Below are 16,281 nucleotides of genomic sequence, written 5' to 3'. Positions count from 1 at the left end.
TTCCCTTCAAAGATTGTTCTCCATCAGAGCCATACAAATGAACAGTAGTAAGGTGGCTTTAAATGTTTTTACGATGATTTCATTCAACTTAAACTGTTCCCTAGGGCTGCAGAAAGATGTGGGTGCAGCAGGAGAGCTGGCTCCTTTCTTTTTGCCATGGAAAGGCGGTGATTAAGTAGGACACGTGTTTTTAACAAGCCCATAAGCAGGAGTCTGCATGCATGGGAAACACGGTACTGGGATGAGACCAGCGTCATCTCACTGGGTTTCTCAGCACCGCAGTGGGATGGAAAACGTGCTATTAAACTTCAATTAAAACGTGAAGTTGTGTGCAGGGAGGGACTGTGCAGGTCTGGGGATTGTGCACACATCACCACCGTGGAACAGAGGGCTTTTCTGGACCGTTGTGTCTCCCAGCAAGCCAGAGCCAGCTGAGCCAGGCTTAGGGGAGCTGAGCCAGGCTTAGTGGGGCTGCAGGTCTGGCTGTGGTGCAGGTGTCTGTGAAACCTTGAAATGATTAGACATAAAAGGACATTTTAGGACATTTATTTATTTTAGCAATTTCATCTTTGTCCTCTTTTTCAAGCCTGGGTTAGACATTGTGTCGCAGTGGCTCGTTTCCCCCAAAGAGCTGAGGGCAGCGTGATGGGCATGGCCGACACTCGCCCGTCTGTGGTCCTGGGCATTTATTGCCTCCGATTAAGGGATGTTCCCTTTGCTGCAGCGCTGCCCTGGGAGGTTTCTGGCCATCAGACCATCACGGGTGCTGACAGTCAGAGTTAGCAGAGGTGCAGATTTTTCCTCTGTTTGGTTTGATTTGCTTTTTCTCCATTTTTTCCAAACGACTGCCAAGCTTTAAGGTGCAGGGGTATCGCAGTGTAACCGGGCACCGCTGTCCCGTGGTGCTGCAGCCATTAGGCAACTTCTGGAACCAGCTGTTGAAATTAGGTCGCACTTAAACACCATTGAAAATAATCAAAGGTGTCACTGAAACTGGGGCTTTTGATGGCTGCACAATTCGAGTGCTGTGGCCCGAGCGGGGAGCCATTGATTAGCTGTTGCTTTTATCCTGTTTACTGACCAGTTTATTTAGCAGAACAACAACCGTTTAATTGTGTGTCCCGTTAAAGCAATGTTGTTACTGCTACGTCTTTGTGAAGAGTTAATTTGGGAAGAAGAAACAATGGAGAAGTGGGTGGTCTTTTCCCCTGCGGTTTCTGACAACTGCGCTGCTGGGGCTGTGGCCAAGTTCTTCCCCAAAAAACTTTAATTCACTCTGATTACGCTATCTGAGAGATCATTAACAGTTTTATTATGATGTTAGCATTGTCTGGGCTTAACTTTTACATATATTTTTGCTATCTTTAAATATATCCTGAATATAACTATATATATATATATTTAAACATGAGTAAAATGAAACTGTTTGATTTATTATGTTCTGTGGTCTTTTAATTTGCTTTCTAGAATAACGTATTCGAAGGGAAACTTGCACATATTTTAAGTGTTAAATAGTTGTTGCTCATTGTGATGATGACACAGTCTGTGTATATATATATACACGTATTTTTTCATATAGTGTAGTGATGAATGCACTTACAAAAAATATAGACAATAAATGAAGTCTTCAGTTGTGATGGTAACAGACGTGGTTTTGCATTTTTGAAAATGCAAGAAAAGATACCTGTGAAGTGTCCAAGCACTAACCAATGCTAGTTCTAGCAATTACAATTACATTTTTTAATATGCCCAATAAGCTTTGAGTTATAAAAAAAAAATGAAGTTGCATTTTATTAATTACTATTAAGTTTGCCGCTGACGGACACGAGGGCGCTCTGAAAAGCAGCAGCAGTACCAGCGAGCTGTGGGAGCGTGTTTGGTGTGCCCAGCCTGACGCGCTCTGTTTAGCCTGTCTCGGGGCGCGGGGGGGGCGCAGCGCCTTCCCTCGCTGCGCCTGCTGCTGTTTGATGCGCTGTGTTTGACCTGTCGCAGCAGGTCTCGGGTTGCTGGGGGGGGCACAGCGCCTTCCCTCGCCACGCTTGCTGCTGTTTGACGCTTGTGTTGTGTTGTTTCCCCGCAGACCTGCGGCCACAGGAGTCCTGGCGAGGCCCCACGCCGCTGTTCCCGCAGACCCCGCAGAGGTGAGCCGCGACCCACCCTGTGCAAAACGTGCCGGGAGCCTCTCCTTGCCTCTGCTGTCCTGCCATTGTTGTCCCCTTTTTGTTTTGAACCTTGTTTGTTGGAACCATGCTGCACGGCAGGTTTTTTAAAGTTGATTAGCGACCATGATTTATTTATATTTTGAGAGTGCACTGTGCGGTGTTCATCCTTTAAAAGGCTCGAGTACTTTGTGTTAAAAAAAAGAAGGAAAACAACACTTTCCTTTAAAACTCAGACTGCAAAATTAACTTTACTGTTGGTGCTTTGGTACCGTTCTTGGTTCTTTGGCCTTTATCTTATTGAAGCTTTTGAGATACTATGAAATTGAACACAGAGAGCTTAAAACTGCATTAGATTTTGGACAGGCTAAACAAATTTCTTTTTAGGAGGGCTGTGGAGCTTAATGAGGCATAACTAATGGTGTTCCACTTTTATCATTTCTGTGCCGCAGCCGCAGCATTAGTACAGACCAGCCATTGATTCTTGCTACAAACCTCTTGAAGTCCTAATCAGCTTCTTTGGTACAAGTTTTTCAGGGCTGACAAGCCTATTGTAGGGCAGTGTCACTGTAGGTCAGTAGTTATTAGTTGCCACTGAAAACAGTTTCTTTAACTACTTAAGACTGAACTGAATTAAATGCAGAAGGGACTCAGGGAAGGATTATGGAATCCGCGGTCCAATAAGTGCCATCGAATAGAAGGAATGTGACATGGTTTGATAATAAGGGATGTTTTACGTGCGTTCCTTCATTGATAGGTTGTATGTCCTTAAGTCAGATGGACTTTAGGAACTCAGCGTACCTGTGAAAGCTATGAATAATGATATTTATGTATGTTATGGAGGAGCGAGAGCCTTTGTGAGATCTTGGAAGTTTCTGCTCTGAGGCACAACTCTCTCTTTTCGTGGTTTTATTTGCAAATGTTAACCATTGAAAATATCTGCTTGGGGGGAATTTATTGAGCTCTCCGCAGTCACGTTTTCCATGGCAACCCTTTTGATCCCTATTGAAATAAGTCCGGCTCCCTTGTCCTGTGCCACGTCAGTGTGGAATATTGCATTATAAATGAATCTGGCATTACAAACTTTAATATTGCTTTGTCCCTGGGAATGGCTTTTCCCACACCTTAATTAAATACACTTTGTATAGCACCGTTTTGTGAAATACTGTCAATTCAACAGGCTGTTCATTTTTGCAGCATGCAAGAGTTCCCTAATTCACATATAAATAACTTTTTTCAGCCAGAAATGCTGTTTGTTTCTCACGTGAAAACACGCTTTTGTTGCAGCTGTAATAACGGACTCTAATGAGAACGGTACCACGAGGCTCCTGGGCTTGGTTTGCGCTGGTGTTTCAGCTGCGCCTGCGCCTGCCCGGGCGCTTCGGAGCGCTTTGCGGCTGCACGGTGCTCGTGGTTCGACCCTCAGCTCTCCAGCTGCTCTAGCGCTGCCGTGCTTACCCCACTGTTCACGTCCCAAACTGGAGGAAACTTCACACTGAAGATGTTCCATCTTCACCTAGAAAATAAGCTTTGGAGAAGCTCAGAGAATGCTGTTGTCGCTCTGGACTGACAACAGTGTATTTGTGATGCTTCCCCCTCCCTGGCGGGGCTTGGTTGTCCCTCCGACTTGTGAACATCACAGACCTGCCCGTGTCGGTGCTGAGGAGAAGGAATTAGGTTCTTGGCCGCTCAGGGCTGCCGTTGGGCTCGTTGCCATGCAGAGGTGAGCCTGGAGCCCCACACAAAATGCCAAATAGAAACACAGAGATGTGGTGCTGCAGTTGAGTGTGCAGCAGGTAAAACAACCACCGGGCTGCTGTTGAACAGGACACCGCTCAGCGTGGCCCTCCAGGCCCTGGGCTGCCGTACTGGACACTGCAGAGCCTTATTTCATGCTCTTGCCTTCAGGCCTGGTGGTCTGATACGTTTCAGAGGTGATATATATATATATTTTGCTACCTGGTTTCCTGGCTGATAGAAGTTTGTCACCTGGTTGAGCAAATGCTTTGACTTAACCTGCTCGTGGAAGAGATTTCCAAAGAGGCTGAGGTTGCAAAACAGAAACGTTTTACTGGATAAAGTTTCCTGAAGTTGTAATTTAGCTATCCCGTATTTGCTTTAGTTTAATCTCCTGTTGATGTAAGTCTGGCTGGTGCATTTGAGTAACTCTGCCGGTGTGAACTCATGTTGTATTCCGAGGGGCACGATAATTCTTTGTCAGCCGTGAGGCTGCGTACGAATCTCCACCCTCAGGTAATTGGAATGGCCAGTCAGTACATCCAGTAGATAAACACAAAGTCCAGTGCTGTGAGGACTATAATTTCCCGAGTTCTGTTTATCAGATGAAAATCTAAAATGTTGTTTATTAAAAGAAGTGCGTAGCTGCGTGAATTCAGAGTGCCAAAAGGTGTGAGCTGCTTCTCTGGCTTTAAGATCAGAAAACGTATTGCAGGTGTTCTGGTTTTATTTTTCTTGTCTTACTAGGTTTGTCCTCTAGAATATGTAGTGGTTCCAATTGAAAATCACCCATTTCGCTCCTTCAGATGGCCTCAAAGCAGAAATACCCCAGCATAATAGTCATACTAATGTCTTTCATTTGTTAAATATCCCAACATTTCACTAAGCAGCACTTTATTAAAATAAGATGTTTAAACTCTGTGCCCAACCCGTATTCCTGTGCAGTGGGGTTGGTGCCCAGCTGCCCGTTGTCACCATTCGTCACCCAGGGCGCTGACCACAGCCATGGCAGCGGAGCTGCAGGGACAGAGCGCCTGCTGGTGCGGGTCCTGTAGCCGGGGCTGGATGAGTGCCCTGCAGTTTTCCCGCAGGCCCAGCAGCACGTTCTTCCTGGACACTCTGCTGCTTTCCAGGAATAATGGGGAAAAAAGTACTCAGAGTACTTAATCAAAAGGAATATCATCCTTAGAACAGTGATTTAGTGTTTAGTCCCTGGAAGTGTAATGTGCTATTAACTTTAAATACAGTATAGCCTCTCCTAGTGAGTGGCTGAGATAACACTGCGTGTTTCTAGACGTTACCTCTGAAGCTAAAAATAAAACCGCACCGTTCAGTATTGCCACTCAGCTTTTGAGCGCGTTGGTTTGGCACATGTATTGCACATCATGTTTAACGAATGTGTTTTTACCAGGCAAGACTCCTACTTCTGTAAACAGGAATCGAGTTCTTTCCGTCCCAGAGACGCTGGGAGTTTCCTTTGCCTTTCTGCAATCAGGCAGGTTTCCATGTGAGCAGGTGGAGCATCCCAAAAGCATCCCAACCCAGAAAGCCGGAGTGCCTGGTTTAATTCATTTTAATCTGCCTTTTACCTGTCTTGGCTCCAGCTCTGTTGAGCTGCTGAAGTGTGTTAGAAAGTCCTTCCTCCCCAGCATCGCTTCCTCAGAGCTCAGTTTGCCTGACCCCGCACGGCTGCCCGCGCATCCTCGCCAGCGCGTGTGCCTTTCGAAAGCACACCAAACCCGTGCAGGGCTGGATTGCACCGCGGAACCAGCCAAGCCCGGCAGAGGCTCTCCAGAGGCGGTCAGTGTCTGTGGGTGAATGCCGAAGCGTCCCTGTCCCTCGGCAGGCTGGGCACACGCAGCTCCACCACACCGCTCTTAAACAGGGGTCAGACAATAACAACTGTGTCAACTAGCCAGTGCTTTCCCCTCACAACGATATATTGTACTGCAAAACATAACTGCTGTGAATTCTGTAAGGATCCGTACCCTTCCCCGCGCTGTTTTAAAGACTATATCGTTTTTCTAAATATTTTTAATCAAACAATGATTTGATGTATTATACCTGTTGCTCTATAATTGTAATGTTAGAATAGGTACTTGAAGGCAATTAAAACATTTCTTGCTGTTAGTAATCTGGGATGGCAAACTAGGTTATAATGGATGTTGAATTTGTGTTCCCATATAAACTGTACACCAAATGTCAGTCAGTCCACGCCAATTAGTGCTTATGTTGCTAGGTCACCGTGGTCAATTGAAAACGGCATCAATAGGACTTGAAAAGGTTTCTTCCCGATCAGACCTTCTGACATATTGAGCAGAATAATGGATGGGAAAAAGCAGCCAAGGCCCCTACCCTAGATTCAGAATAGTCGCAGTAAGAATTCATTTGCAACCTGCAATTAACTAGAAAGAATGGACTCCCAGAAAGAGTCTGGACATTTAGAAAAGAAAGCCTCATTCTCCTGTATGGCACATGTTTACTCTTTGGATGGTGCGGTACGTTTAGCTAACTTGGTGATATCTGGGCTTTAATCTGTGTTCAAGATCAGTGCGGATGAACCGGCAAGTTTGCCCCTAAAGTAAAAGATGGACAGAATCCTTCCAAGGAATTGAGAAATCTGTGATTTGTAAAGTGGGGTTTGTTGCTTGTGGCAGTACCTGGTTCTGTGGCTTTCAAGCTGCGATGAGGGAAGCAGGAAGGAAATGTGGGCTGGTAGGAGGATGCTGGAAGATATTCCCCCCTCCCCAGTTTAGTGACTTGGGTGTCATTAGCACCACTGCGGGCACAGCCGGGTGTGCCCGTGCTGAACTCCGAGACAAATCGAATCATTTCTCATGCGAGACGGCAGAAGTTTGGGTTTTGTGCTGTGCATTTCCCTGCAGGAGCCGCGTTCACGCTGCCTGTGCTCTCTCCTCTCCGCAGGACGGCGGGCGCCGCTCCTCTGCTGGCCTGGAACCGCATGCTGCAAGCGCAGAACCAGTACCAGCCCGGCCAGTTCCAGGCGCTGGGCGGGCCCATGGGCTACCCGCAGCGCCCCGAGGATCGCATGGACCGGGGACGGCAGGTACGGAACCTCACCCGCGTTGTGCGGGCTGTTCCCCCCTGTGCTAGGCGCCGTTCACGCGGGCAGGTAGGTGTTCCTGGCTGGGGTTAACCCGGCAGCGAAAGCACGGACAGGTGAGTGTCCCAGCATTGCCCAGCCCTCTGCATGCGCCCTGGCAGCGGGTCACTACCGTGGCTTTGCTGCCGCCGCTTCTCATTACAAGTAAATCAAACGTGCTACCAAGTCCCACGCTCCTTGCAGCCTGAGAGAGCAGGATCTGAGGGCAAGTATTTCAGCCAGAGTCGTCATCTTCTGTAAGGAAACCCATCAGCTACACTTTTTGGGGATACAAGGCTTTCTCCTCAATATGTTTAAAATATAGATTCTTACGACTTCATTAATTTTTCCTTTCGAATGTTTCTTGGCTTTCTCTTAGCTAAAAAACTACTTAAATTCAAATGTTAGAATGTAGTAGCCAGAGAAATAAACGTCTGTGAAAGTACACGTGAAAATAGCTTTGCGTGGTTAAATGAAAACAAGTGAATGCGATAGGAGAACCTCATCCAAAATTGTGGGTGACTTTGTCATCAGTTTACGAAAGTGCCACAGAATGAGAATGCCTCAGCAGCAGGTGATGTTCCGTGTGTGTGTTCCCAGCAAACACGCAATCTGCATATACTCTTGTATGAGAAATGTTGAGTATTTGCAGTGCTATATACTAGCTTAAAGTAAATTTCAGATATCTATATTAAACTTTAAGTTCTGTTGCTGTTTTGTTAAGTCAGAACTGTAACTCAGCTACCAGTGATTGGGAAAGAGGAGGAAGAGTGCTCAGCTGCTTGGTGCCAGCATTATTTCCCAGTCCTTCGTATGGAAACTGAGGCACAAACTGGTGAAATTTGCCTCCTGTGGGCACCTGGTTCAGCTGCCTGTTATAAACGTGCTCATGACACGTCACCTTCTGGTGTACACTCCTGGTTCTGCTTTTCTTCTTCCCACGTGTCCCGTACACAAACGCTGGTGTTTGCCGGTGCAGCACACGCGGTTTGTGTTTGATCGCTGGGTGCCATGGGCAGCACAGTCGTTTTCACGTGGTGCAGATCCAGCCCTTGGCGTGTGTGTTGGGTGACGTCCCAGTCTCTCTGGTGTGCAGCAAGGACTGCAGGTACCATCTCTTTGAACCAGAACGTCAGTGGTGGGTGTGAAACCCTTCCCATAGCACTTTGACCACTTCTCTGATTCTTTGTCTGCTTTATGTTTTATTTTCAGTTCTGGTTGGGAGGCTCAGGCAGTGCTATCTATCACAACTGCTTCTGCACCATGATGTTGTTACGGTGTGCAGGTTTTTGGGCAGCTGACACAGTAAACCCGTGTCCTGTTGAATCAAGTTTGTGGGAGAAGAGCCTTGGGGTGTTGCTGGGGGAGGTTTTTGCAGGGTGCCCTGTGCTCCCTGCCTGGTGCAGCCTGGCAGCTGCTAATGCCGTCCTGGGCATTGTCTGCGGCCACAGGATTACACGGCGCTGCTGAAAAGCTCTGCGTTTCTGGAACTCCAGCCCGGCTGAGCCTGCGGCAGCAGCCAGACCCCATTCTGCCCCCACTCCTGCCCCGGGGCTCCTGGTGCGGAGCAGCCTCCTCGGGCTGGGCTCAGAACCGCCAGGAGTTGTCCTTGGCTCCTCCGGTTGTTGTAGGGATGCTGCAGCCTGCAATGGGGGAAGAAGAGAGGCCACCGAGCTGTGTTGCTCTGAGTGTGACGGGGAGGGGTCCCCATACAAACCCTTCCAGGGCTGGTTTTGGCTGCAGGCTGGGCTGAGATCACACGAGGCTTCGGGGGGTCAGGGGGGATCCTGGCTGTGCCGCCCAACCGCTCCCCGGCGGCTTTTCACTATATTGTTAATTTGGATGAGGTGCATCGATAGGATCAGCTTTCCAAAATCTTTCATTTTGTGTTACGCAGGTTTACCCCAAAAAAACAGGAACAAAGAAATAAAAGCGTAATTGCACTAATCCGTACCGGGGCTGCCGTGACAATGCAGAAAAGCCAGTGGGGGATTTTGGTGTTGGTGGAGTCTGGGCGGTGTTTAATTAGGGCTGGAAAAGAGATACTTGAGAAAAGTCTGTGTGCTGTACCCTTGATCCTGGGTGGCGTAGGTGGGCGCATTTGCAAAAGGAATCGGTGCTTGAATGAGTTCATTCCCAACCTTCAGTCTCCGAGTGTAACAGCTACAGCCTGGCAGGGACAACCGCAGCTGTTTGTCACCCGGATGGGTCCGTGTCGCTGGTGGGTAACGTTGCAGTCCTGCCCGAACCTGGGCCCCCTGTCACCAGCACGGGATGTGTCTGCTGGGTCATGAAACCACGTTAAAACGGGGTGGTGACAACACTTTGATTTGTATTCACCTATGGGGTGGTTATTAAGGACAAATCTTTCCGCTAAAGTAAATTTGCTTCCTCGAAAAATTCCCTTTTCAGTTGCTTCGCTTTCCAACTGCGGTTTATCTCCTTTTAAATTTGTGTTGCCTTTCTTATTCTTTTGTTGTTGTTGTTATTTTAAAATGAACTTTGAGATGTCATTATTTCCTCAGGGCTGACAGCGCTGGAGTAAAATTAGAGGCTACGTTAAAGGGTTTAGGGTGCAACACCAATAATTGAATCCAACATTGCTGCCTGAAAATTTCAAAGCTTTAAAGCCTTGAAAAGGGATTCAAGTGGAAGTGGTGACACATAGCAGCATAAATAATTATCTTTGGTCCCTTTCACCTCTGAATTCTTTTTTTACAGCATACAGAACATGGTCTGAAGAGGTTAATAAACGCGCTGCTACAAAGCGCTTACGAAATTAATGCAACTGCCATGGATAGGGGTTGCTCTCTGGGGCTGGGTGGTTGTTGGTGTCTTCCAGCTCTCCTAGAAAACCGAAGAATAAACTGGATTGTGTTGTGCGGGTGTTGGACATTTTCATTGTAGCGTGCAAGCCCAGATGAGCGTCTGGCGCGGCTGTTCAGGACATGGGAACCAGAGCTGTGTGCGGGGGTGCGGCTGTTGGTGCCACTGGAAGGATTTTCAGGGGATGTCGTTGGCTTGTTCCCTTTTTAATCAATTACAGTTAAATCCCAAAAGCCTTCCTGATGGTGGGAGCAGCGCATTCTGTTCAGGGTCCTTCGGAACGGGGGTGAGCAGTGGGTTTCAGCTCAGGCCGGGCTCTGCCGGGCTGCCCGGCGCGGGTTTGCTTGGTCCCGGCTCCTGACCCCTGGCACGGGAAGGGTGCGTTTTGCTTTTAGAGACCTGGAGGGAACCCCCTGGGCCCCTGCCCGCCAAAAACCCTCCAGGAGCAAACCAGCAAAGCCCAGAGCACGTCGCATTACCTTTCTGCTCTCTGCCACGCGTCAGGGCTTCAAATCATTCCAAATGTTTCAAGGTGGCTTTGTATGAAACTTCCCAACAGATTTTTTACCGGATAATTGATGTACAGAACACCCTGTCTCAGTTTAAATACAAAAATATGTCTGATTTCCAAGGTGGGATTTAGGTGGCGTTATTGAAAATGAACGGGTGCTGAGAAGTGCGGCTTCTGCAGCAAATGCCTTCTTTTTCCGCTAAAACATTGATGTGTAAGAGCGCGGGAGGTGGTGGTGGTGGTGGCGCTGGAGCCGGGCGCTGCGGGCGCTCAGCCCACCCGCACCTCGCTCTGCTTTGTCTGGCTCCCGTGGCGCCGGGAGCTCACACAACTTGTTTACCGGGGTCCTAATCCAAAAAATAAATGCTTGCTGTTGTTTGTTTGCAGGGATACGGCCCCGGGAGGCCCTACCCGCTGCCACCTCCTTCGGGAAGATACAGCTGGAATTAGCTCTTGGCTTGCTTGGTATTTTTTAAGTATAGAAAATGTCTGGGTTTTATTTTTTTGTTCTTTTATTAATCAAGGGGAGGGTGGGGAATGGAATCCTGCTGAAACATCCCTGTACTTTTTAAACTACGTGCACATTTCTTACCAAACCGATTATTTTTTTGCTGCGGGGCTCGGAAATAACGCGTCGCAAAGTCCGAGCGAGCTCGGCTTGCTAATTGGAGCCGTTTGATGAGGTAGGAGAGCGGGTTTGTCTTTATTACGTGTGCGCCTCTCACTCCAAACGCCCTTCACTCCACACACAAGAGCCTCCAAACAGCCGGAGTTTTGAAGAACGCATAGAAATGGGGTTTGATGAACTCGGGGAGGATGGGGCGAGCGCGGCGCTTGGGGACACGGCACGGCGGCGCTTGGGGACACGACACGGCGGCACTTGGGGACACGGCGGTGCTTTCCTCCTCAGATGCTCCTGGAATTTCTCACGGAGAGGAGACCTTTTGGACTTGGAAGTAAAACATTTCAACTCCTACAACTTGTGCCTATTTTTGACTTCGTTATTGTAACACAAACAAGCACGGGGAGTGTATTTGTCTGTTTTGATATGTAATTTAAAACAGCCGCAAAGTGCAGACTTTCCATTCATTTTTAGCACTCTTTCTAGGGATTTTCGGTGTGAGCGTACCAAATCAGTAAATATTTTTATTTGCTTTATAAAGTGGCTTTTGAAATTCTGAGCAGCATCGCGTGGTTTATTTCCAGCCCCCTCCAGAACGAGTTGGTGTCTTTTATCTCCACCTGCGTGCACGCACTTGTATTCATTCCACGGAATGAATTATTTCCCACACAACCTCTATAATAGTATTTAAAATCTTAGTTTAATTTAAGAAAAAAAAATGAGAGCATTCAGTTAAATGAGAAGCATTAATGCTGGTATAACATTTTTCTGTTGTGCCCCACTTGGACTCTTCCATCAAACGTATGTATCGTATATATCAGTAAACGTCCTGGCGCTGCTGCTGCCCCTGCTCAGGGTTGCAGAGCCCAGCGCTCCCGGCACTGGGTTTGTTCAGGTTCTTTCTTCAAGGGCCCAGATTTTAATCACCAGCAACGAGGAAAAAGACCAAGACCACTTTAACCTTGGGAGGAAGAAATCACGAAGCTGGATTCATTATTTTCAAGTGATTGAGGGTGGAGCGGAGCCCTTCATTGTGATGCAAAGGGTCGCCATCCTGCCCGGCGCTGGGGGACCAATGGCCTGCTCCCTCCGCCGGGAGAATATTTGAGTCTCAAAAAAGTAATTTTGCTTTTCGAGCAGAACAAAACCAGCAGCCAAGGTGAATTTTCATGCAAATGCAGTGGTTGAGTGCGAGGCCGGAGGAAGGAGCGGGGCGAGCGGGGCGGCTCGTCCACACGGGCTTTTGTCCCTTGCTCCGCGCCTTTGGGGGTGGAGGGCACCAAAATGGGGCTGGGTGGACGTTCCGGGGGCTGCTTTGGGAAGGGCTGGTCCCTGCGGGTTCCCCCTTGGCTGAGGGTCTCGGAGCGGCCGGTGCGCCCCGGCGGAGCCTGCGCTGGGCCCGGGGGGCTGCGGGGCCGCGGTTCCTGTGCCGGGGCGCAGGGAAGGGGCGCAGGGCCTGGAGCGGTCCCCGGGTCGCCTGTTGGTTTGCTGGGTGGCCCTGCTGCGTCCCAGCAGAACCGGGGGACGTGGGGATGGCCCTTGGGGACAGGAACCCCGTGGCCGTCCTGAAACTGCTCTACCTGTCTCAATCTATGTATTTGCGCAGCTGAAGCGTCCCACCGGGCGTTAGCAGCGCTGGAGGGGGGTTCGCTGCCCGCACCGGGCTCAGACCCTCCTGCAAGCCGGGGAGAAACGCTCCGTGCGAGCGCGGCCGGGGGAGGGAGCGGAGCCGCCGGGTCCCTGCGCATCGCCCGGCCTCGGGGAGCGGCAACGGAGCGCAGCGCCGGGAGGGGACGGGGGTCCCTCTGCTCCCCACCCGGGAGCCGCCGGCAGGGATCCCCCTTCCCCTGCCGGCCCCGCCACGGTCTTGGGCTCCCAGCAGCAGAAACGCGTTTTTTCCGCCCCAGACACGGCGCGGAGCCCCCGGCGGGCTGGGGAGCAGCGGCGCGGAGCAGAGGCGGGGGCCGCGGAACCAAATCCCTTTGGCGTCTGAGGAGGAGGCGGAAAAACGGGGCTTTAGGGGTTGTCCAGGGACGGTCAAGCCGCATCCGTCCGTGCACCGAGAACGAAGCAGCCAACGCTAGAGAACACCGTTTCCTTTTATTGTAGAAAAAAAAAGGCGGAAACTTCCGAGATGCGTTTCCCGGTGTGCCGCATTTCCTCGGGGAAGAGGCGAGGGGCCAAACCCCGCGGGCCCGGCCCGGCCCAGCGCTCCCGCCGCTCCTCCTGCGGCCCCGGGCGCTGCGGGGCCCGATTCCCGCTGTCCCGGCGGCTCTCGCTCTCCGCCGCCCGTCGGACGCTCAGCAGGTGCCGCGTTTGCGGCGCTGTCTTCGCGCGTACATTCGTTTACTGAGCAATAGTTGATAATAACGAGAAAAACGGTTTTTTCCCCCTTAAATCTGAGCACCAGCGTTCGAGAGCTCTTCTGCCAAAACACGCTCCGCCGCCGCCGGGCTTGGATTCGTTTTATTTCCGTGCTCCAGCCGCTCCCCGTCCTCCAAAAGGCAGCGCCTGCCCGCCGCTCGCCCTGCTCGCTGCCTCCTCGACCTTGAATTACAATTCAATTTACCTTCAATCAAATAATAATGAAATTGCACTTCAGGGGCACCCTTATAAAATTAATTCTGCTGAGATAAGTTGCACTTCAGAAGATTTATTGTTCGCCTTCAATGGGTCTGTAAGGTATACGCGGACCGGCGCGGGCTCCCGGCTGCCTGCGGCTTTGGCTGCCGGTGTCCGGCCGCGGGAGAGCGGGCCCGGGCCGCGCCCGGAGCCCCGCTCCGCCGGCCGCCCCCAGGTCGCCCTGCCGCCCGGCGCCCCGTCGGGGCGGTTCTCCCGGGCGGGCCCCGGCGGCCGCGCACCCCCGCACGAAGGCGGACGGGACACGGAGCCACGAATACGCCGCACACACACACGGACACACGCACACACACGGACAGAGCCCGCGGCCCTGCGCGCACGCCCGGCCTCCGCCCGCCCCGCTGCGGCTCTGCCTTCCAGTCCAACCCTTCAAAACCCCGGAAAGTCTCAAAAAAAAGATGAAGCGAGAGCGGAGGGGGCGCGCACAAAGCGGGGGCCCACGGGCGGCTGTCGGGGCTCCCGCAGGCGCCTCACCGGGCCGGGGCGGCCGTCGGGGCCCGGAGCGACCGCGGGGCGGGGCGGGGGACGGACACACGGATTACCACGTCCTGCCGTAGAGCAGGTTGGGGCTGACCATGCCGCCGTTGTAGTCGACGACAGCCGAGTCCATGGGGGCCAGGGCGGGCACCTGGCCGTGCAGCGCCGGCGGGCTGGGCGAGAGCTCCTCCAGGTCGGCCGCCTGCCCCAGCGAGCCGGGGTGCGGGTGGGCGGCGGGGGCGGCAGCGGGGAGCGCCCCGGCGGAGGCGGCCGGGGGCGGGGGGGCGGGCTGGCCGGGGCCCGGGGTGCCGCTGCCCGGCGGCGGGCAGGGTTTGCCGTCCTTCACCAGCACGGGCACGGCGACGCGGCGCGGCGAGTGCTGCTGGCAGAGGCCGCCGTCGGGGTGCAGCTGCTGGGCGGCCGCCTTGTCCTTGGCCTGGCGCTTCATCTTGTAGCGGTGGTTCTGGAACCAGATCTTCACCTGGGTGGGGGTGAGGTGGATCAGGCTGGCCAGGTGCTCCCGCTCCGGCGCCGACAGGTACTTCTGCTGCTTGAAGCGCCGCTCCAGCTCGTAGACCTGCGCCTGGGAGAAGAGCACCCTCCTCTTCCTCCGCGGGGCCGCGTGGAGCGGCACGATGGCCTTGGCGCCCTCGGCGATGCCGCTCAGGCCGCCCATCCCGGCCACGTTCATCCCCGCCGACGGGCCCATGAACCTGGAGACTGAGCGGGACAGGCGGCTCAGCGCCGGCGGCCGCCCCGTCGGGGGCAGCGGCCGCCCCCGCCCTCCCGCCGCCCCCCGCCCGCCGCGGCCCCGCGCCCGCACTTACTGCTGGAGTAGCGGGGGTCGCCGCCGGCCCCGTACCAGCCGCCGCCCGCCGCCGCGCCGCTCCGCATCCCCTCGGGGTAGGCGGGCAGCTCGCCCATGTTGCCCAGCCCGCCGTTGCAGTAGCCCCCGACGGCTCCGTGCGGGAACTGGGAGACGCCGTGGGGCATGTGGTAGGCGGCCGCCCCGGTGGGCCCCGCCACGACGTGCTGCGGCACGGCGGCCGCGCCGGGCACCGGCGGCTGGCGGTAGGGCCCGAGGGGCGCGCCCAGCCCGCCCGCCCCGTCCATGCCGCCGAACTTCTTGTAGCTCTCCTCCATCGGGCTGAGGATGTCGGTAACCGAGAAAGGCGTCGTGTGCTTGGGGCTCAGCGACATGGCGCGACAGGACGGGGCGGGAGGGGCCGGGCCGGGCGCTGCCGCCGGCACCGGCGAGCCGTGCGCGGGCGAGGCGCGGCGCGGCGGCCACCAGCCCCGGGCGCCGGTAGCTCGCCGTTTCTTTTAGCCCGGCGCCGGGTTTACGCCAGACGCGGGGGGGCGGAGCGAGCGCGCCCGGCGGGGGAGAGCGGCGGCGGGCGGCCCCGTCCCCTCCCCGCCTCCCGCCGCCCTCCCCGGCCCCCTCCTCCCGGCCATTGTCCTGCGCCCGCTGGACGGCTCTTAAGCCCGGCGGCCCCGGGGCAGCGCCGGAGCACCTCCGAGCGGCCCCGGCCCGGCCCTCGCCCCGCGGCCCTCGCCCGTAAGTACCTGCCCGCTCCCCCTGCGGTGCGCGGCGCGGCACGGCCGGGGGGCGCGGACCCGACGGCAGTAGCCGGGGAAACCTCTCTCCGGGCCCGCTTCCCCGGGGCCGGGCGGCCGCAATCCAGGGCAAGGCAGCGGGCTGGCCTCGGCCCCTCGGGGCGGCGGGACGGGGCCCGGCGGCCGCCGCTTGCCAGCCCCGCTCCCGCGGCGGTGCGGGCCCGGGCGGGCACCCGCGCAGTGCCGGCTGCCCTTTCAGGGATGATGCTTCGTTTGCGGTTTGGTTTGGGGTTTTCTTTTTGGTCGTTGTTCGTTTGTTCGTTGGTTTTGCGACAACGAAATGCGCCCTCGGGGCTGCCCGTGCCCCCGGCTGAGGGCCGGGGCGGACGCGGGACGCGCTCCCCCCGCCCAGGGCTGCGGCGGTTCCTGCGGCGGGACTCGGGTACCGTCGGGGAGCAGCGGCTGGGGCTCCCTCCTGCCCGTCCGCTGCTGATGGAGCTGAGGGGGCTCTTTGACGGCCCTTTACAGGCTGAGAGGACGGAGCGCAGCCAGAGGCCGAGGCCAAACTGCCGCCCTGTCCCTCTGGGCCGGGGCAGCGGGGCTCGGGGGCGGGGGCACCGGGGCACTTGCACGCTCTGAGGGGCCGTGG

General features: G+C 54.2%; 2 protein-coding genes across 2 annotated transcripts in view; one reads left to right on the top strand and one right to left on the bottom strand.

The window, feature by feature from the left end:
• Nucleotides 1-10,916, top strand: part of XRN2 (5'-3' exoribonuclease 2) — a 36,016-nt gene extending 25,100 nt beyond the window's left edge. Inside the window, exons 28-30 of the mRNA XM_080341668.1 lie at nt 2,081-2,141; nt 6,822-6,963; nt 10,724-10,916. Of these exons, the coding sequence (XP_080197794.1) occupies nt 2,081-2,141; nt 6,822-6,963; nt 10,724-10,786 (266 nt within the window). The 3' untranslated portion in view covers nt 10,787-10,916. The remainder of the gene's footprint in view (nt 1-2,080; nt 2,142-6,821; nt 6,964-10,723) is intronic.
• Nucleotides 10,917-14,136: 3,220 nt separating this feature from the next.
• On the bottom strand, nt 14,137-15,275 carry NKX2-4 (NK2 homeobox 4; the record flags this gene model as incomplete). The annotated part of the gene is made up of 2 exons (XM_080341518.1): nt 14,137-14,795; nt 14,903-15,275. The coding sequence occupies 2 exons, from the start codon at nt 15,273-15,275 to the stop codon at nt 14,137-14,139; spliced, it is 1,032 nt and encodes a 343-aa protein (XP_080197644.1).
• Nucleotides 15,276-16,281: the final 1,006 nt, after the last annotated feature.

Source organism: Nesoenas mayeri (assembly GCF_963082525.1).
Source record: "Nesoenas mayeri genome assembly, chromosome: 3".
NCBI lineage: Eukaryota > Metazoa > Chordata > Aves > Columbiformes > Columbidae > Nesoenas > Nesoenas mayeri.
The sequence above is the reverse complement of the archived record's forward strand: the minus strand, read 5'-3'. Positions and strand labels throughout refer to the sequence as shown.